The sequence below is a fragment of the Lichenostomus cassidix genome, chromosome 3 (genome assembly GCF_008360975.1).
Source record: "Lichenostomus cassidix isolate B80296 chromosome 3, HeHo_3.0, whole genome shotgun sequence".
NCBI lineage: Eukaryota > Metazoa > Chordata > Aves > Passeriformes > Meliphagidae > Lichenostomus > Lichenostomus cassidix.
The window spans coordinates 71,612,125-71,634,915 of NC_139483.1; the positions used below are offsets into that span (position 1 = coordinate 71,612,125).

General features: G+C 35.6%; 1 protein-coding gene across 2 annotated transcripts in view; it reads left to right on the plus strand.

Annotated features, from left to right (window-relative positions):
* ASCC3 (activating signal cointegrator 1 complex subunit 3) overlaps positions 1 to 22,791 on the plus strand; it is a 249,666-nt gene that overhangs the window by 209,013 nt on the left and 17,862 nt on the right. For both annotated transcript variants that reach the window (XM_085056274.1, XM_085056275.1), the window contains exons 35-37: positions 1,392 to 1,503; positions 1,772 to 1,906; positions 18,698 to 18,922. In XM_085056274.1, the coding sequence (XP_084912400.1) occupies positions 1,392 to 1,503; positions 1,772 to 1,906; positions 18,698 to 18,922 (472 nt within the window). The remainder of the gene's footprint in view (positions 1 to 1,391; positions 1,504 to 1,771; positions 1,907 to 18,697; positions 18,923 to 22,791) is intronic.

The window sequence follows — 22,791 nt, forward strand, 5'->3', positions numbered from 1 at the left end:
CAGATGAATAGCATTCTGCAAGTGCACATTTCTTTCCAGTGGCAGTGAAGGGAGTTAAAAGAACTACCTCAGGTGCAGCTGTAACTTTGTAAAACTGGCTAAAATGAATCTCAGCACGCTGTTTTGAAGCCTGTTGTTCACCTGCACAAACTAGTATTGAAAGAACCTACTCTCGATTACAGTGGGGTTATTTCAAGTGGGAATGCTGAGTACATCGTAACCGTTGGAAATTTTAGTAAAGCAGCCAGGTGGAACAAAGGAGCATCTTTCATCATTGCACCAATCTCAGTAGTCTATTTTTGCCACAATATTTCACAGAATTAAATGAGCAAGGACTACCTTTTTTATTCTTATTTTTAAAATTTGAGTAAATCATCAGATTTTATGGGTTTTTTTATTCTGCTTTGAAATTGCATTATTTAATTGCTCTGCTTAAATTCATAATTTTAAAACTTTCTAAGCATGCTGTTTTCCTTTATTGCTCACTGAACTGAATTGTTACTTTCTGATCTGGTGCCTTTGCTGTATCTAGGGACACAGGTTCTCACTGCATCTTTATCTAGATTAAAAGTTCTCACAGAAATTATGTTGGTTTGATGAGTAAAATCTTACAATACACCTCAAGTTCTGCGGTTAAGGAGTGCAAACTTCAATCACTGTGTCTTTTTTATATGCTAACATAAAAAAATATTTTTGGCACACTATAAACCTTTTTCCATCGTACAGACAACTAAGAGCCATTGTGACTATATAGTGTAGTCAAACATTTCATCTGACAGCAAACATGTGAAGTAACCACATTAAGTACCCTATTCCTTTTTGTTAGAAATTTTAACTTTGAGAATAAAATGTCACAGAAGTATAACAACAAACACCAACATTTGAATTGGTGTAAGTTTACTTTTTCAAGAAATGTCACTACATGCCTGGTTTTTACTTTCAGAGTTGTGGGACGTAAGAGCAGTTGCTCTTCTGGTTGAATTTTCTTCCTTTATCTGGAGGTTAAAATGCTGTTTCTTGTGTTAGCATTGTTTGTTCACTTTCATGCTTGTCAGGAAAGTGTACTTATGAAATCAGGGAAATTTTTACAGTAAAAAAACAGAGCCAGTCCAGTTCTGTTTGTATCAACCTTTCTATAAATAGATGGAAAAATTGCCATCTTACCATATGTACACACTTGTCTTATGTTGGTTACTCCCACAGACCATTTAAGAATCATGGATTTCTTGTTAGTCTCTGTAAAGGACTGTGTTTAATTGTTTAATGTGGGTATTTGCTGTTCCATGTGTATATTGTAGAAGCCTTGCAAGTTTTCCTAGAAGATATTCTTGTTAAAAATCTTCAGACTGTAAAAAATATTCATGCAATGCATCTGCTTTCATTTTATCTAGTTACTATAACTTGGATGATGTGAGCCATGACACTATGAATAAGTACCTCTCAAGCCTTGTTGAGAAATCCCTGTTCGATTTGGAAGGCTCCTACTGTATTGAAGTTGGGGAGGTAAGACTAATCTGTGCCTTACAAGATTCAGTAGGATACATGCTCCTAGGAGCTGGGAACAAGATATATTCTCCTTGATCTGAGATGTTAGAGTTTGTCTGTGGAGCTCTTTGTAAGGCTTACACTGAAAACTGTTGCGGCTAAATTATGATGCTAAATTGGTTTTGGTGTTCTGCCTTAAAAGTAGTCAACATATTTCACAGTTATGGAGGAACACATGATATTGAACCAGTTGGTAACTCTGGGTGTTTGATTCTTCTTCTAACAGGATAATCGCAGCATTGAACCCCTGACATATGGCCGTATTGCCTCCTATTACTATTTGAAGCATCCAACTATTGGGATGTTCAAGAGAGAATTGAAACCTGAATGCAACGTTGAAGAATTGCTCTTCCTTCTGACAGTAAGTGCTGTTATTTTCTTAAAAATACATATTTTTTACTCTTAAAAGCATATGTATATGAAAACACACCCCAAAATAAAGAAAAGATCACTTTATTCTGTGATCTGTAACTTAACTTTTTGTTTTGAGAAATATGCATGAATCATTTTTGTTTCAAGTGTGTAATCAGTACATGAAAAATACTTTATACACCTCTTTCCCTTCTTACGTCCCTTCATAATGTTTAGGATCTAAACAAATCTGGTATTTGTCTTTTCTGAGTTACGTGTAATATTAAAATGCCAGAGTAATGACTACAATATACTAAATCTGTAGCAGGACCATCACTTTGTCCTGGAGCAATCTGGAAGATACAGCAGCTTTAAGTAAGGGAAACATATGGGAAACACCTCTTTCCTAAAAGTCTGCTTTTCCTTCTCCCAGCCACCTCTCAACCCTTGAGGGCACAGCCTGCAGTTACAGCATTTCCCACACTTATTCTGCAGACTGTTTAGTAGAGAAGTGGAATGCAAAGCGAAAGACACCATGTATGATGCACTGTGTTAGTATTACATTCTCACCATAAAAGAATTGAGGTTTTTTCCTTTTTAAGTACTTAAGTAGTTATAACTACAGATTTTTCTTTTTCAAAATGGTGCAACTCTGCTTGTACAAACATATTTCAAAACAAGAAGTACCTGAATATTATCCAGGAAAACGTATTTCTGCCCCCATACGATTATATTGTCTATTACATTATATACATGATACAAATGGCCCAAATTCAGTAATATTTTGATTTATAAGCATTAGATGCAAAATTTAGAGTCCCATCTTACAGTATTTATGTCTGTTACTTCTATAGTCATTATTGTTTTGGCATACTGCCAAAACTTCTCTGAGAAATACCAGAGGAAAAGTTAAAATAGTACTATTCAACAGTTTGCAACTTGACAAAACCTGATCAGCATTTTATGACACTAGGAAAACCATTTTTCTAGTGCAGAGACTTTTCTTCCTGATAAATTTTAAGTGCCTGCTACAAACATTCAGAGTATTATGGCTCAGAAATAAAGGCCACAGTAATCTTTTTTAATGGAAACTGTTAGACAGCCTAAATAGGGGAATTGCTATCACTGACCCTGCAGTATCTGTTGTCAGAAAATATTGCAGTTGTACAAAATGAAATTCAGTGTATTCAGCTGAATTCAAAATGGTAATCATCCACAATACCTAGATATGCAGCATGTAAAATAACTAAAATTTTAAGGAGAAATACCCACATGTGAACAGAAGTTAAATAATAGTGTTAAATAATACAGTGTTGAGTATTCAAGAAGAGAGCTTTACTCCAGCTGCTGTCTCTTTAAAATCTCCTCTCTAGTGAAAATTTTCTGCACCTAGAAATCTTAGGATTGGGTTTTTTTAAGACAAATTTGTGTAAGGAAAGTTTGAGAATATTAGCAGAGATGGCATTTCCTAACACTGCTTTAACTGATGAACAGGATATGGAAGAGGAATGATGGAAGAAGAACCTAGTGCTGCCTGTCTTAAGTTGGGGCTGCTCATCTATTTGAATTGTGTGCATTCATGAAGTGCAAAACTTATTGGCAAATATTTATGTTGTAAAGCTTAGGACCCTAATGTTTGGAAGAGGTTGTAAAATTTTTAATTCAATAATCTTGCTTTAATTTTTTCTAATTTATTTTTTCCTGAAAATACAATTGTCTAAGTTATCCATTTACAATATTAAGAGGAATGAGACTAAAATTAAAATTGCTTAGGGGTCAAAACACGCCACATGTATCAATTTTAAAGATGAAAAGGATGTACGAGTGTTGGATGCCGTTAGAGCTGACAGTTCTTTTTATGTGGATGTTGATTTTTCATAATTACTAGTAGAACTACTATTCTGTCTTGTTGAAGGTGTAAATTGAAAGGGTTTTCTTTCAATCTGATGTAGTGTTGAAAAGAAGTGCCATTTCAACAGTTATTGCCAAGGATTTTTTTCCCCTAAACAGTGCGCATTAATGAGTTTTATAATTACAGCAGTTGCTTCACACCTCTATTGTTAACCAATGACATTACATCTGCCTCACTCCACTGTTGCCCTCCTCCTTCTTATTGAAGCATTTAGCAGTTTTGGCAATAGGGAATTACATGGCATGGGGTAAGTAGTCTAATTAGGTATAAGTGAAAATCCTGAGGGAAAAGGATGTTTAAAAAGTAATTTGAAGAATCTCTTAATGATGTTGGAACTGAAAGCTGTAGCTATAGTACAAAAAGGCTTGTTGCCATTACAAAAATAATTATAATTGTGATTATTCTGCTGATCACTCAGTTTTAAAGTTTCGAATTTTGGACTGTGGTTTTTAAGAATAACCATCCAATTATTTCTCATGCAGTTGCAAGATTTTGTAGATGAAACACATTATTTGTGGGAGTTCTACATAAGCTTGAAAACCTTTAGACATTTACAAGTTTCTGATGTATATAAGGAAGACGGACACAAACAATTTGAAGAAAGAAAATCCTGATTTTGATTTTTGAAATGAAATATATACCAAATATATGTGTAACTTTAAAAGGAGAAATAGTTTGTTTAAAACAAAACCAGGAATTTAGAATTGTATTGAGGGGTTTAAATATGAGTTTGATTTTAAGGGATTTTGAGTTTGAGATTGATATTTTCCATGCTAATGGAAGTGTTCAAAATTGAGGATTGTTCAGAATTGTCAGAATTATCAAGGAATCTTTACAACTCATGTGAAAAAGTAGTTGTGAGTCCTCCTGTTTCTAGTGTTGATGGATCTCTCCACAGTCAAGCAATACCAGCGTTTGTTTCCGTTTAGTCAAGACCACTCCTAATCTTCTCCAGTATCTGTTCTTTTCTCTGTTTTTATTTTATCTTTTCATTTTGATCATCTGCCAGCATTTTACAAGATCAGATGGGGTTTTTTTCCAGTCTTGTGTACGAGTTGAAGTATTCATAACATGAACAGGAGCATGGCACATGGGAACAGCCCTGCAGTCATGTTGGAAATATACAGTAATAAGTGATTCAGATAGGTGGGCGACAATCCCCCCATGGTTTCCCTGCTTCTCTCGGTAAATCTGAACCTGAGATGTTTGAGCTGTCTTGGGTTTGCAGTTAGCAGGTGGAACATCAGATACAGTTATTTTTGTCACTGGCTTGTGCTAGTGGCCTGGTAATTTTTTCTGAGAGAAAATGTTTGATGCTTTTCCATAGAGCTTTCTTTAAAACTTTCCTAACCGTGCTCAGACAGTAGTAATCCAAATGAGCTTAATCACTGTTGAGTTATGGTGCTTCTTGCATTAAGTATTATTGATGAGAAAGTGTTCATGAATTATTACTGACAGGCTGGATTTCCCTGAGGTACCGAAAGACTGTTTCCTTTCATTCTGATAGTTAGGTGCAGAGATTAAAAAAGAGGTCTAGGTAAAAAACAATGATAGATACTTTAGGGTAATTCTTGTCTATTTCTGCACAAATGTTTTTAAAATCAAATGGTGATTTGTTGTACCTTGAGGAAAGAAAGTCTGTCTTTCTGATTGATCAGGGCTGTGAGAGCTAGATCCACTAGTTAAATGATTGTTGGTGATTTGTTACTACTCTTATCTTGTTATCTGGTTAATATTCCTATTTACAGAGCAAACAATTTGTCATACCTGTCCATACCAGACAGTGAAGGGGAGAACATCAATACCATTTTTCATCCCTTGTTTTATCTGCATGTTGTCCCTGATTTCTTTTTTTAAATTCTGCTTACAAAAGAGAACTGGTTGGTTTTTGTGTGCCTACTGCCATCTTTCATGTAAACTGTTCATAAGAGGGAGGGTTTTTTCATTAGAAAAGGGAGCTTAGAGAGAGAACAACATGGTATTTTTGTTATAGTGGGGCATATGTACCTGTCTTTCTGTGATATAAACATGGACACAGAAGTTTGTTATCCACATGCCTCTTCCCTGTATTTCTTTCTGAAAATTGATGCAGTTACACTGGTTTGTATTAGACTAAGTAATGTGGAACTCAGCAGAAATCAGTCATTGCTGGAGTCACAGATTTGGAAGGTATAAGGAGGAGGTTCATGAAACAGGCAGTCTCCATCTAAGATATATTATTAAAGAAAGAGTTATTAATGCCTTATCTATCTTTCATTACTTGGTAGGTATTTGTACTATGAGAATCTAGATAACTCAATTAACCTGTAGCTTTATTTCCTCTTCATCATTGTTGGCAATTCCTGTTCTAACCAGGGGAATATGTGCTTCTTTGTGAATATTTACAGTCTCAGTCTAAAATAATTTTATTTCTGTATCTGGATTCTGTTGCTGGTTTGGTCTCCCAAGATGGGGCCACAAAAGCTTTGGCTCAGTGATAAACTATCTTTTCCTCAGGTCTCCAGTTAAACACCAGGGAAGGAGGAATTAATGTGTTACAAAAATACCGTCAAAAAAAGAAGCTAATGTGATCTGTTTACTGTAATATTTTTCCCTGCAAGCCATGGCAGAAACATTGCTTTTAGGATTTTTTTAAAGATATTATATAAAACTGGGCTTCTGTTCTTTAGTCATTTCAGAAAAAAAATAATATTACTCTTCTTTAGTCAGTCAGTGTTTACAGTTAGTGTAAAATTACATTTGCATTTAATTCAGAAGAAAATAAAGGTGCTACTATGATTTTCTTCCAAGCATAAAAGCACAGCAAAACTATAATCATTAAGTTATTCTTTGTGAATATGATATTTCAGTGTCAAGTATCGAAATCCTTTGTAATGTAAAATTTATGTCAGATGGAAAGCAATTGTGCTACATGCTACCTTTAAAGAATTTCCATGTTTGATTTCACATCTCTCGTACACTCTCAGCTGTACGAACACAAGTGCTCTGACCTCAGCCATTATTCATATTTTAGTAATAGAAAAAATATTTTTTATGTTCTTAACAGAAGAAAACTGTTACCTCTTACTATTAATTCTTTTCTTTACAATAAATCCATACCAAGGACTGTTCAGTGCATAAATTTCATTCTAAACACAGGTATTTCCAGGATAGTTTACTTAATTCTTATACAGTCCATATTCTCTAGATTTTAACATGTAAAACATTTGTGCTTCAGTTCCCACTTACATCATCTAGATGGTATCATAGCATGTTTACTAGTTTAAATTCAAAAATTATGTTGGGGTTCATGAAAATTAAACAAAATGCTACAGTGAATTTCAATAGCATCCAAATTTCATCATATATATCCAGTATATTCAAAAATATCTTGTACTTAGCACGCAAAGTACTCATATGGATACTCACACATTTAATTAGTTTTGATTTTTCTGTAGTCCCAGTAGATGGAGTAGTTTTTAATGTTGCTGTAGTTTTTTAATTTAGTACTTTTTCCTAACATCATGACACAACTGTTTCCTGGTCTTTTTTTTCCAAATGATTGTTTGAGTTTTAGTTTAAAAGCATAATATGCTGGCTGCCTTTTCAGGGAAGCACAGTCCATTGGTAAATCAAGGTGACAATGCCGACCACTGACAGCTAACTGAACATGGCATAAGTCTTCCATTTTTATAGCAACAATAAGAAAGAATTACAGTCAAAACCAGAAAATACAAAACCTTCCTGTCTCCAACATGCATGACTTTCTAACCTCCAATTAACAGGTCTCCTTTTTTCCCCATCCAATCTTCTTATTTAATTTCTGTCATTATGTGCTAGTAAAAAAAGAAAAAAAAAAACCAAAAAAAATACTGAAAAAAACCTACCTGAATTAATACTCACGAAAGTTAAATTAAAACCTATTTTAAAGTTGTAGTTAAAAGTTTCTGACATACATTTCCCATGACAAAGGCATAAAACAATGACTGTTACCTTGGATATAATATAGAGGGGTTTTTTTAGTTGTTTTTTTAAATTTCCTTTGATTGCAGTGCAACATCCAAGCGAAAAACTTTTGAAAGTGTATATAGCTGCAGTAGTAGAAGGCAGTAGCCTCAGGCTATATCCCCATTTCAAGCACCTGCTTTAGTAACTGTTTCTGTCAGAAAAATGAGGAAATAAATTCCTTTAACAGGATGGAGTTATAGCAGCAAAACACTCATGTATACCAGTGGAAAGTATTTTGAGAGCCAGCTAGACAGAAGTGCTGTCCTGGTCTGGTACTTACCAAGGTGAAGATTTTTGCCATCTGTGGCAAATCAGTGTTTGCCTGTGGTACATATGGTAGAAGCAAGTTCAGTGATAGCAAGCCTGGTTGAGCTCAAAGCCACAGGCAACTCAACCATGGACCATTTATTTGTTTGGCTGTTTATTTTAACACAACCACCTTTTACTTACCACAGTGGTATTAGAATTGTAGGCACGGTCATGCAAGATTTCAAATGATGCATAGTTGTGTGCATACAGCCACTATTTGGCAAACTATTCATACAGGAAATTAAATTGCTTTTTTCAGCAGTCATGTCATATGGCTGTATATTTTCAAACATACAGTGTATTTTTAGAAATAATGTTTGTGTTTGTTGAAACAAAACTGAAGTTCTCAATAGCATCTTTATTATGGTAAAGCTGAATGTTTTATAATCTGCAATGCTGCTTTGATAAATGGCAGTGTGTTGCCATGCCCCTAATACCCCAGCAGGAAGTCTTACAAGCTCAGTTTGTCTTAGCAAGTCAGTTCAAGTTCTACCTACTTTCTTCCTCCCAATTTGTAATTGAAGCAGGATAAGCAAATTTAGGCCTTCCAAGCTCTGCAGTTCTTTTGTCTTCGTTGGCTTCTAGAAAATGCCTTTGCTTTGAAAGATTTATACAGTTGTACTATAAGTTATAACAGTTAGCAATCATATTGATGGATTTGTTTTCACAGAATACAGTTCACTTAGTGACACCAACTGGGCCATACAGACTGCTGCTTAAAGGCACAAAAATACTCTTCTCTGTCAGCATAGAAGAAATTGCTTGTAAAACTTTTAAGATGATGACATATTGTGGCTTGTTCTCTGATTGGAACAGAAACTTAAGATTAAGGATTGGTTTGGCTGAAATGATGACATCATACAAGACTGATATCCAGCATATACTGTTCCTTTAGCATAGTAGTTGAAAAATAAAAAAGAACATAAGAGGATTACTGATCAGTCATTAATGAAGTTTCTGACATTTGTATTTTCCTATTTACATTTAGATTCTTTCTTTGTCTCATTTTCTTTTCCTGATGGGGCCTGTCTAGCTTCAGAAATTGAATTTCATTTTAAATGTTGATGTTATGTTTTATCAGAGATGAGCTTCTAAAAAATTGGCCTCTCCTAATATTTGCCTAATATTTACAAGGTGTTTTATTTCAGTTATTTAGCTATGTATCATTTTAGACAAAATTGCAGAGTTATTTTTGCTACCAAAAGGCATAAACTTTCCATAGCATTTGAATAAAAAATTATATATATTTGGAACTTTAATTTACCATAGAAAGGTTGCTTTTAGAGAACAAACAATTGCAGATTTTCTTCACCTCTGCAGCATAATGAATGTCAGCCAGGCATCAAACAAAGTATTAAAATTGATGTATGGGAAAATTATGTCAAATTATGCCCTTCTATAAGTACTTTTTTGGGGGTTAATACTCAAATTCAGCTTTCCTTAATTTATAGTAGGCCATTGTCCTCTCTCCATGGTAGAGTCAAGTCAGACATCACCAGCTGGATTGGGTTGCCCAGATTACAACTTCCACTGCCTTTCCTTTCTGTCTTCCAGTGGAAAAGAGTAGCAAGCCAGCAATGATTACTCAAACTACTCATTTTGAGAGAGAGAAAATATCTCAAGTCTATTTCTCTTACCTTATGGGGTGAGAAAATGGCTAAAATCCCTCTCACAACAGGCCTCTTAAATGTTTCTCCTGGCAGGATGATGGCATGTCACCATGCTTGCTTACAAAATGGGTGCATAACTGTCTCTTGGCAAAATATTTTACGGTAAAACTGATGCTGTTATTAATAAAAGCATTAATAAATACCTTTTTTTATAATATGTGTCAGTATTAATAAATTTTACCTTTGACATATTACAACATCAAAATCAGTGGTTTTTAGGTTAAAGAGATGAATTTCAACTGGTTTATCATTTGCTTAAGGCAACAAGCAATTGTAAACAACATGAGGTGTAGATACCAGATTATTTTTTCCTTTGTATATGATTGTCTTAATATTTACTATATGCAGTCATATAAGATGCTAATTTTTAATACTTCTTTAGCTATAAGAATGCATGTTTGCTTTCTCTTGATTCACACGGAACAGATGGATGCTTGACTGCCTGCTAATCCACAGCTGGAATGGTTTCAGCGGTTTCCACGTTGCTGGGTTAGAGTGGCTTTTCTAGTGGACTGAGAGGGCAGCAAGAGAGGGATATCATTATTCATCAGTATCCCAGTGGGATCGCTGCCAGCAGAGATTAATTTTTTCTGTTATGCTTGTAAAACAAGCTCAGGTGGAGTCTCTAATCCTCAGGGCACGGGTGGCAGATCAAGGAAGATGCTACAAAGCTAGTTAATTTTCAGATTCTAGGGGAAACAGAAGCTCTGTTAGATGTATAAATACATGATTGCAAATTTAAGTAGCTCAAATCCAAATGGGATCTTCCTAGACATCTGGTCCTGAAAATCTCTGTTTTCTTTGTCTTTTAAAAGAAGTTCTTAAAACTTTATGCCAGAGGCAAAATATCTGCAACTCTCTTAATCATCAGTTATCATTCCTTTATTTTTCTTTTTTTTTTAATACAGATCTTACAGTGTACTTAAACGAATGCCATTATTTACACATAGGAAAGACATGGTATATGTCTGTATAGGAACACTGAGTTTACAGTATTCACACAAACTCATGTGCAGTGACAGTCACCAAGAAAAATTATCACTTGCCATGAAAACGAGAGTTAGATTTGCCTTAGTAATGCATGATACATCCTATTTTGGTAATGGTACCAAGTTCCAATGTGGTACAAGGGCATTTTTGCCATGTTATTCTTTGTATCAGACCTGTCATCATTCGTAACAGAAATGTTGATAGAACTCAAATTAAGCACCCCAAAATGTTCACAAGTTTTCTATTTGTATAATAGACTTCAAATATTTTTCCTTTACTGCCTCCTTTGTTTCCTCAGTAATTACCCTTCTTTCTCACCCTTGTAATTACCAGTGTCTTCCATCTATGTATTTCCTTGTAGCTTGAGTTGTTCAAAACATTGGGTCAGATTTTCAGGCAATGTTAATCCACATAGTTACACTGAAATGAATGGAGATGTGCCAGTTTTTTATCAGCAGGGAACTACCCTTATTGAAATTTACTTGCAACAGCTGTCATTTCCTCTTAGAGCTATGTTTTTTTATTATTATATTAAACTCTTTTCATTTAAAAGTGCTCAGAGTGAGACCAGTAGCATTGGCTTGCTGCAAAGACATTGTGCATGTAGGCACCTTCCAAGTTTCCCATATATTTCTGCCAGTTTGTATTGTTCTTCTGTTATTCTGGGCTTGAGCCTCTCTTGAACACAGGCTGCTACTCATTTCACCACATGATGACAGGTATTCACGCCTGCAAACTTTTTATTCCCTTTTGTCTCTGGTCACATAGTAGTCTAGATCCGGAATTTAATCCAGTACAAAAGTGCAGCAGTGTGCATTTGTGGCTCCCCACTAGGGGACCTGCCACAGGTCAGCAGATTTGAAATCTGGTTTTCAGCACAGAGAGCTTTTACAGCCTGCCATTACCATATACAGTACGTACAGGCCCCATTTTACATAAAGAATCAGTAGCTCTCATTCCTGTCTCCATGCAGAGCAGCATTAACTTAATGCAGAGATCTGTTAACTTCTTCCCTGGCTCTGGGCTCTGCACTGAGAGATCCCAATGGAGGATCAAAGCCAAAGATGGAGAATGACTGATCGCTTTCCCGGGGAAAGCTGTGTGCCAGGATTTGCTATTACAGTTTTTATTGCTATCATCATCTCAATCAGTAGTTGGGCCAGCTGATTCAGCCAAGCTCAATTTCAAAATGTGGACAGACATCCAAATGGAACTGAAGTAGAGTTCTCATGACAATGAGACTTTTGAATGTATACTCAGAGAGATTTTCCCAGTTTCATGTTAGCAGATTACTGAGTTCATGCACTGAAAAGCTTTTCTGTAGTAGTGCAATACAATTAGTTTCACTGCAGCCAAAACCAGTCAGCTTTAAATCTTTTCTATAATATGACTTGAGATTACAGGGAAAGTAAGCTGTGGGTCAGTGCCTCATCCAGGTTTTAAGATTTAAAAAATGGAGCAATTATAACACATTCAGAATGTGCAGGTTCTAAGCATTCTCATGAGAAAAGTCAGGCATTTTTGGAGAAGCAAAAACTCTAATATACCATTTACAGCAATAAAATGTGGCAATTCTCTCACATTATGAAAATTCCCTTTATAAAGGAATTTATGCCATTCCATTTATATTTATTTGCTGTGGTCAAAGTATCTTATTCTAGGTGGATAATGGGTATTTAGTACCAGATGTTTGCTCTTATTTTTGTCCTAATTTAGTCTTCTTTTGCATTTATTTTTTCATAAACTCTGCAAGTATTACAGACTTATTAAAAGCACTAGTTTAACTCAGAAACCTAACAGTGAACTAAAGCCACATCTATGAAAGTCGTACAGGCTTAATACTATGAAAGTGCCTATACATTTGGGGAAAATGTATTTTTAGAACTGGTTTTATTAGGACTGGCCAAAAAAAGTGGCACTGAATTATGACTGTGGTCATAACCTTTATAATATATGGATTGTGAGAGGTAGGACTTAAAGTCATGAATTCATTCCTTGTTGTAATGTTTTAGTAAAGTATGTAATTTTAAAAGGAAATTTTCCTGAAATAGAATGGTTCTATAAGTATATTTCTTAACATTTAGTAAAACAATTACAGTAATTTCATTATTTATTTCTCTATCTTCCCCTACACTGAAGCTCAGCTTCTCTAATATGCCTAGGAAACTAGACAGAAAAAAAAAAAGGAAAATCAACTTTCAAGTTAGTGTAGAAGTCCAAATAACTCCTTTCCCATGTAAAATCATTGTTACGTTGTAACAATCCTCCTCTCTTGTGTGCTAGCATGCTTGCATACTCTTTTATTCTGCTTCATGCTGAAGCAGAGGTCTGTAATTTAACTTTGTAGTTTAGAAGTTCCCAGATCTTCCAGGTCACTCTGTGCTACTGGTAGCTAATATTGCTGACCTCCTATTGCTCTGTGCGCAGTGGCAAAGGTCTTTCAGACTCCTGACCTCTGGTCATCAGGAATGTCATCAGTAGTTTGTAGTTTGGATGTTTTAAGTAAGAGGTGAACTTGTGAAATCTAAACCCTTTAGGGTGTTTTTAAGTGATCACTCAACTGTTTCATTGCCCTAGGTTGTACTTTTTATGATGTCTGTAATTGTAAAATTTGTGGTATTTATCATATGCAGCTATTTAAAAGCAAAAATCAAGCATTTGTCTGTTTAATGTTTAAAGTCTGAGAATACAATAAATATGTTAATTTATTAACATATTAACATTAATTAATAATTAATTTCTCTGATCACTAATGTGAGAACTTTATAAGAATTGTAAGAGCTTTCAACTTCTATGTCCTTATATAAACTATGTTTGTAGGTCCCATAGATGGAAATGGACCCATTTTAAATTCTGAAAGATTGTTACAAATTAATGTTTAAAACATAGTAGATTTGCATAATTGCATATTGATGGCTTTTAAAACTTTCTCCTTCAACTTCTTGTGTCCAACTGGAAATTTCCAGTGTTTTTTTCTGGTGAGTCTTAAATCTAGAGACAGAGCACAGAGTAGCCTAGCCTCACTGTTTAGCTCCTACCCAGTTGATTGGGTTAATGCTACACTTTGAATTTATACTTCTTTTTTTTTTTTAATATATATATCTGTTATATCTAAAAGTGCATTAAACACTACTTAGATATTAAATTTAAAAAGTTTCTATTTGTTTTAGAAGAGCAGGTATTTTTCCTTGGACAATGCTCTCCATCCCATGCATCTGTTTCCCTCCTGTCATTTTTCCAGCAGAGGGTGAAGACTGGGGATATTAAAAAAGTGACCAGGTCATTTTCCTATAACCTAAGCTAGAGTGGAGAGCTAGGGCAGAGAGAGGCCCCAGTGAGGGTCCCTGGTGCCAGAGAGGGACCCCCTTTTCCTCAGCCAGGGGCAGCTGCTGCCTGGGGGCTGTGGCTCTGACTCCTCTGTGCCCTGTGCCCCAGGGCTGGCACAGGGCTTTGCTTTCTGCCTTTCCTCCCTGGCAGCCACCAGCCCTGGAAAGGAAGGCATGGGAAGAGCCCCGTGGGGAAGGAGCTGCACTGCAGGGTTGGCTTGGCTGTGCTGAATGCCCTTTGATGGCACTGCCACATACACATGTGGCTCGTGGGGAAATGTGTACAGTACCTGAAAACAAGGAGCTTATTTGTAAACACGGTGACTGTGATGAATGACACTATCATGTAGTAAATGTATGTTTTAATCTTGCCTGAAAAGTGTTGTTGTCTTCTTTTGAACCATATTAGGCATTTTTTAAGATCTCCACAAAACCTCAGCCTGCTCTGTGGTTTAGTAGAGCCTGCCAGGCTGCCCTGAAAATCTGGAATGCTTCTTCTGCAAAGTTTGTCTTAAAAGTGTATTTTTACATGGATAAAACAGAGTGAACTGGTAGAAATTTTTTTTCCCTTTAATTCTATAATATGAATTTTGAAAACATATGTCATGTTCCTTCTTAAAACTTATAACTAGTAACATATGTTTGTAAATGTCTTTTAACTGGAATATTGTCCTAGACCTTCTATATCTAAGGGTAAAACAACACCCAAACATTTGGAAGTTTAAATTATGTCTCATAAAACTGAGACCAAAATGCATACATTTATAGGCTACCAATAAATTCCTTAAAATAGGAGTTTATAATGGAATCACTAACAAAGATAGACTTTTCAGAGCAGTAATTCTGGCAAGTAAGTTTATTAAAAAAAGTTGCAAGTTTATTAAAGTTGAAAATACAGTGTGATTGGGTCCTCAGTATCTGTATAAAGGAAAGGAACGTACAGACAGACAATTCTAAGGCAGTTTCAATAACATTGCTAAAGAAAAGACTACTGGTTCAACTCTGGAATGTGAAAAACTATTTTTGGGTTGGTTTAGACCCTCATTGTTACAAATTAATCAACTGCTCTTTAAAGTCTAGAACTCATTAACTTTATAAGTTTTACTGTTCCCATGACTGAACTTAACTTAAAATATTCAAGTTTACTTTAGTAGCTCACCTTGATTCCATTTCTGTCTGTGGTCCACAAGTATCCTCTTCTCTCCTGTAGATAACGTGGCAAGATGTAGTTACTTGTGATTTAAAATATTTTAGAAGATTTAAATGTGTTATAAGTTTATAGTTCAGCTCTCACTATAAATCAGAAATTTCAGCCAAACTTAAACTTTTTGTGGGTAAAAAGAAAATCTGAAGGGTGGGGAGTTAACCCTATGGACTCTGTGGAGCATAGTACTCACCATGTTCGACACCTTATTCAAATTTTAGTTTGGTCTGACTCATCAAACGCCTGATAGTGCCACAAAACTGCAAAAGAAATATATTTTAAAATAGGATGAGTTGTTTCCTTTTAGGACTATTCTAACAGTTCAAATAAAGAGTGATGGTAAGCTGCATATTTGGAGCACAGTGTTGTAGACAGGAGGACTCTAAAATGATTCTGTGGCTGGTGTTATGCAGGAAACAGAATTCAATTACCAGAATAGCCCTTTGGCCTTGTAAAATGTAACTGTCAAGTTTATGCAGGTCTGTGTGTGACATTTCTCACTGGCAGTGCAAGTTACTGCCTCCTATATGACCACCCTGTATCGCATGTAGGTTGAAATGTAAGTCTGAGATGACTCTTACACCCTTGAAATGATGCAGCAGTCTCTAATGCCCAAAAGAAGACATTTTTGGGAAAGTCCATCCCAGAAATGTGGGAGAGAGAGAGATGTGACATGACTACCAAATGCACAATTGCAGAATCTGTAGCTAAATTCCTGGTTGTCTCCTGGTATACTCCAAGTTATGGTTAACTGTGTAGGTGCTTGTAAACGTATTATTTGCACATGGACTGCAACAACTCCTAAAAGAAGAAAAAGGGAAAGTGAAAAATGCACAGCAGTGCTTTGTGGCTTGACTGTGAAGCTTGTATTAAGTTTCTTGACTTTAGAATGAAGATTAATGATTGATATGTAATTTGATCTGTTTCCTCACCCATGGAAGTAAGAACTGTGTTCAGATACGATGTACTAAAACAATATATGTTATATGTTGTGTGGAATAGTTGAAGCTATAGCCTTTGCAGAACAGATTGAGATTTACAAAGAAAAGGAAAACTAAAATGAAAAAATACCGAGGGAACAGCAGGGCTCATTTGAGATGATTACAAAGGATGTTTCTTTATTCTGTCTTTTCTTGTGCAACCTGAAAACAGTAGCAGGGGGTTACAAGCAGAGTTCATCAGAGAGTTGTCAATCACTGTCATTTAACATTTTGCAATGGAAGATGTCTTTATTCAAGGACAGCTGGGCAAATCAGAGAAACAGATTTGCAGTTAGTAGTCTGTCCAGCCTACACTAAGCAAACAAGGACAGGGCAGACATACCGGCCTCTCACATAAAAATATAATGGACTCTGCTGACCTCAGTGCCCTCCATTCAGCTTCATTCTCAGTTGTATAAAAGCTTCACTACCCATTCTCAATTTCCTTTAATTACCTACATGATGCAGATAAGAAAATGAACCTCACTTACTTACAGTCAATGATCACAAACAGGAAATTAAGTAGGCAAGTTGTTTAAAATAAGAGGAGTGTTTTAGAGGTAAATAAAACATGTGCTGGGGAAGAATTAGGGAAAATGCATTTTCAGGGGTACCAGTTGGTCTGGACTGACTTGACTGATCCTCCTTCTTTCTGCTACTTTAAACTACAAAGCAAAACTAAGTAAAAAATCTGCTTGGTAAATATTCTTTAAAATATCTTTGAAGGAGAAGCCAGTTAAATAAAAAGAGTGAAGCAAACATGCAGCCTTCTATAGGGCTTAAAAGGATTGTGACCTTAGGTTCAGAGAATAAATGACCACAGTTTTCACAAGAGATCTAGCAGAGACATCCAGGATTAAGCAGCAGTTGTCTTTATTCAGTCTTCACTTCTAATCTGTAGTCAAGATATGAAATAAAATTAATGATATTCTGATTTTCTTTCCAAACCTTAAATTGTCTAATTGTTACCGTTCTTTTCACATTGATACCACAATTTAGACATCGTTTCCTTGTGCCATTAAAGGAAATGGAAAATTTTGTGCTGTCAGTTTTCAAGGGCGTGAAAACCAGCCATCAACTGCTTTCAGGAATTGTCAGAAAATGTTCTATGTCTTAGGATATTAATGAGTGGATACGGTTCTTTGTAAGTCAGTTAGGTAGTTCTATTAAGTGTTCTAAAATTGCCATTTTTCTTTACCTCACCCTTCACTGGTAACTGTTGTGAATATTTCATTAATATAGATTCGCAGGAAGTCTGAGATTGAAGACTAAAATGCAAAATATTGAATCTATAGTTTAAGAGGAATGTAAAACCCTCAACACTTTAATTTAATGGTCTCTGCTAAGCTTGTAGTTTTGAAGACATTGCCCTTCAGGCTCCCCAAATGGCTTTTTATTTTATGACAAAAGAAATACAGTCTCTTAAATTAGGGATGGAAAAGATATTACATATTATAAAACTCTTACCTTACTTGCAAGTTTTATACTTTAGAAAGATCATTCTCATTCCAAACTATATGTACGCACATACATGCACAAGAAGATTTTGTGGAGGAAAAAATTGCCAAGTCACAAAACTGACTCTTTAGCCTAAATTATAGTCTTAGGATGTTTTTGTTGAACTTTCTTTCAAAGACAGTGGATTTCCCAAGCAGGAGAATTGACATCTCTGCCTGGGATGCCAAAACAGTTGTACTTGCTCCTCTCAGCTGCTAGGATGCTGCTACTTATAATTACATTTAGATTACATATTGGTGGGAAGCTCCTTCTTGCAAGAGTGAGAAAGTTCTTACACAGCTTTCATTTTGGCATGAATAGCATTAGTCCCACTCTGGAGCACAGGGAATGTTTTCCACACCTACTTATAATTCTGCACTTTGTTTTGATCATTCATCATCTGTTGCTTAGACATTGGCTGCTCAAAATATTGAAAAAATGTTTGTAAATAACCATATTACAGCTATTTCAAACCTACTGGGTTTTGAATACCAAGAGAAAAAACTTGAAACCTGAAAATTGAAAATATGAGTTATTGACTTCCTTATAGCTAACCTTACAATATTTTTGTGAGCCAATGAGGTGGGATATCTGTAGGTCACCTTCTGCTACTGAATTCCTGCAATGAATATATTTATTTCATTGCTTTTATTGTCTTCTTCTCTAATGTTAAAATCAGCTACGTGGAAGAAAAAAGTTTAAAAACTGTAAGTGTGTCAATATTTGAGAATATTATATTAGTTATTGTTTTCCAATGTGTGATTTTGATAAATAAGTACACTTTCTAAACATTTAAATGCTGATACTTTTGCAATGAAATCTAACTGCAGTAAATTAAATGCATATGCTTTTAATGCCTCAGCAAGCAGTAATAGTCATTCTGAAGTTAATTACAACAATTAATTATGGTTTTTTCTTTTTTAAAGAATGCTGATGAGTACACAGATCTGCCTGTGAGACACAATGAAGATCAGATGAACAGTGAACTGGCCAAACACCTTCCAATTGAAGTCAATCCCCATTCATTTGACAGTCCACACACTAAAACACACCTCTTGCTGCAAGCCCACTTCAGTCACGCCATGCTGCCTTGTCCGGATTATGCAACTGACACAAAGACAGTGCTGGACCAAGCAATCAGAATATGCCAGGTATCGTGATGCATTTCAATATACAGCTGTTGTTGGTTTACTGTTTAGAGTGTTGTCATATTTTGAATATAGAATAATCTGAAGATTTCTTGCAGTCTTGTGGAGAACTGGTACCACGCGATGTTATAAACCTGTGTTTAGGGAGGAACTAGATGCCCATAAAGGTTCCCACTTTACAGAACTGGAGGTAAACAAACTTAGAGTAAATGACAGTGGGGCTCTGGCTGGAGGCATCTATTGCCACAGGGTCACCTCTGCTTTCTGTGCAACAGCTTTCTATCTCTGTACTGTGGAATACATATATGAGTCATTCCTGCATGGGTGTGGTCCCTGCAGATTGTTGTGCTGGCCCCCAAGAACCTGTCTCCCCTGGATATTTGTACTTTTCTAGCACTGAAAAGCACTATAGTCACTCTAAAGCATAAATAAAACATGTTTTGAAATGTGATTCAGGATGAGATACAGGAGTTTTCTCTAGCTTGTGTAAATATGTGTCTTCTATGTCCCAGTTACCACAAAGAGCATGTTTTTAAACACATATTTTAAACTCAGTATGAAGACTTGTGGATTTTTACAGTACTGCAGTTGCAACCCACAGAAACTAAACTGACCACGGAGAGTACTGGTAACAAGTGATCACATGCACAGCTGCCACCTCAAAAGAATTTCAAAGCAGCATTTGGAGTTCAGGATAGAGTGCTGCCATATCTGAAAAGCTCAGTTACAGTTACAGCAGGAAAGGTGAGCTCTAGCTGTCACAGGAAACAACTGACCCTCTGATTCTCCTGGGAATAATTACTCTCTTTAGCAGAACTGCACAAGGACTCATTCACAGGTTCTTGAAGATCAGGCACCCTTCAAAAAACTCTTTTTGAAGGCTGCCTGATTTGAAGAGTACTCTTTTTATGTTTCTGAGTTCAATATATGTAAAATAGAGCCAGTACTTCTTTCTTCCTACAGTTTTTGTTTGCTCAAACTTTAATATCCTCAGTGATCTATTAGTCAACTATCAGACAGAAGCTTTGCTCTTGTTTGAAGCCTATTGGCAATATGGTAACTGCAAATACCATTGTGTCAAGCCTGGCAGTTTGTAAAACTCTCTATGAAAAATTATTAATCAGTGCTCTAGACAGAGAAAATACTGTGGGTGATTCAGTGCCCAGCAATTTGGATAAGGCTCAACCTTACACTAATAAAAACAAACATAAATACTAATATCAAATGAAAAAAACCTGAAATTACGGAAAGTAAGAAGCAAATAACACCAGAGATGTTCCTGCTACACAGTCCTAATCTTGGCAACCAGCAGTGCTTGGATGCTAGTCTATTTCAAATATTTCAAATCAATAAAATCATGGTGCTGAAAGTGTAGAAACAGTTATTCAATGTATTCCATTAACATATATTCAATATATTCAATATATTCCATGAACAGAGAAAAGCATGACTTTCTCAGGTGAGAAAATTCACCTTTCTTTCAAAGAAATCACATACTGAAAGTTCATTTAGAAGTTTGTGGAGTAAGCATTAGGGGAGTAATTACATATTTGGGGAAAATTTAAATTAAATATTCTTTTCAGTAATTATTTTGCTGAATATTTATTCTGTTTTGCTAAGAAATGTATTTGCTTAATCCTGCTACTGCATCGTAGGTATTTCAGAAACAATAATCACTTAGAAGAAAAAACTCCAAAATGTTCAACAGTTCCTTTAAACTGAAGTAGAGTTCAGAAAAATGCCATTCCATACTATGCCTGGGCACTCCAACCTTTGGTAAACTACTACATAATGTTATATATGCAGTCATCTTAAGAAAAAATCTTCTTTAAAAAAAAAAAGAAAAAACATGCAAGCATTTTTGTATTTTAAAGTTGGCACATGGTTTACATCTCTCGGGAGATTATTGGTTCCATCTTATTAGTCACGCTTTCCAAATGGAGGTTAAAGTTCCCACAATCTAAGCAATAGACAGGGTTACACTTTCAATACTGGTTGGTACCTTTTTCCTTAGCACTGACCTGCTGATGAACTCTGGGTCAGCAGAGGTAGAAAAAAAGATGTTAGTTGTGAGAAAAGGAACTGAAGCATGGAAGGATCCATTGATGACCAGATTCAGTGGGTGTTGTTCTGTGTGTGTGTGAACATGCGCTTGCGCACTGCCAAAAGTTAAATACAGTAGCAAGGAGGGAATTGGGTTCTGAGTTATGTTGAATTTTTGTTGATTTACTTACAAATTACTTTGGTGTTGAGGTTGTATAGCTAACCTTCAAATTGTGACCTGAACATACACTATTATTTCTGCTGGTGTGTATGTGAATAGCAGACTTGCCATATCAGCAGTGCTTTTCTATTACAGAAAGAAAGGTCTTTCAAAGAGCTTTTATAGTATAGGTAGTGTATAGACCTTTATCCCAGGTCCCTGCAGCGCAGATTTGCCAGCTCTAGCCATGATATGTAAGCAAGCCTCTTTCCATCACAGACTATTAAATTTCTCCAATCTTCTGCAGTGTCCTTCACCTGAATCAGCCTTCCCTCTCATAGCTCCTTTCCCCTCCCTTCCATTCCTCCAACATCTTCTGGGCTTCTTCATCGCTAGAGACTTTAGGCTGAGTATTGTTACCGGTCAGACACAAAACCATGTTAACATCATTACATAGGCAAATGTAGCTTCTGGATTTCAGGTAAGATTCCACTATCATTTATTAAAAATATTATGCAACAACTCATAAATTATTTTTTCCTGAGATGTCTTAAAACTTTTAGCTCTATGTTAAAGTTCTCTTGTTTATACTTATGATGAAATATTGAAGTCATAAGCATTTAACAGAAATTGAGGAGTTACAGTGCTGGCTTGATAGGGGAATGTAATTTTTAACATTAAAAAAAGGAAGAAATATATTCTGTTACAGTTTTCCCATGGTTCTCATTTGTTATGTATAGGTGGAATTCATTATAGCAAGATAAAATTTAGTATTTATATACCCAGGATGAAATGCAGAAATATGGGGAAGAGCAATATATAACCTTCTGTAATGTGAATGCCTATCTGTTCCTACTCCCATCTCTGTAATGAATGGCCACTGAGGCATTGACTAGGCTGAAGGAACACCCCTGCTCTACACTGAAAACCTCAAGTTAAAATCTAGTTTGTTATCAGTGACAGGCTCTCATAGAAAAAGCACAGAAGGTTCCCATGGCTCAAAAAAATTGCAACGACTTCCTATGTGACCTTGGCCAACTCATTTAATTTTTATTTGCCTCTGATACCTTTAGTGCAGTTACAATAGACAACATATTCTCTTCAAACCTAGCAGTCTCTGTTATTTTTACTAAGGAAAGCTAGAGGTGTCATTAAGATGGTGCTGAACACTCCAGTAGCTGCTCAAAACCAAACATTTCTCCATTTCTTTCAGGATAATGACCATTAAATAATAAAAATTCTAATGAAATTATTTTTCTAATATTTTTCTAGAATGTAATTATTATTGTAAAGAGAATACTCCAGCTTTTTTTCCTGTCTTATTTAAGAATAGGTAAAACTAAACCTAATCTTTTTTTACTTCTTTTGTCAAGCCTTATATTTTGTGACTGTGTATTCAGCGATCAGTTCTTACTCTGCTATTCTAAGACTACTGCCTATATTTGCATTCATTGAAATGGATAATTGAGGCAATAATACTGTCACTCTCAGATTCAGCAGGGCAGTCTCTTCTCAGAAATAATGTGACAGTTGCTGGCTTTGCATTGGGATTGGCCACAAGCCTCCACTTGTAGTATAATCGTTGATAAAATATTTTAAAATTGCCAGGAGTAGAACTGCCATGGAGCTCAGCCCTAACCTTTGAGAAGTGTTTACCTATGGATGTGTT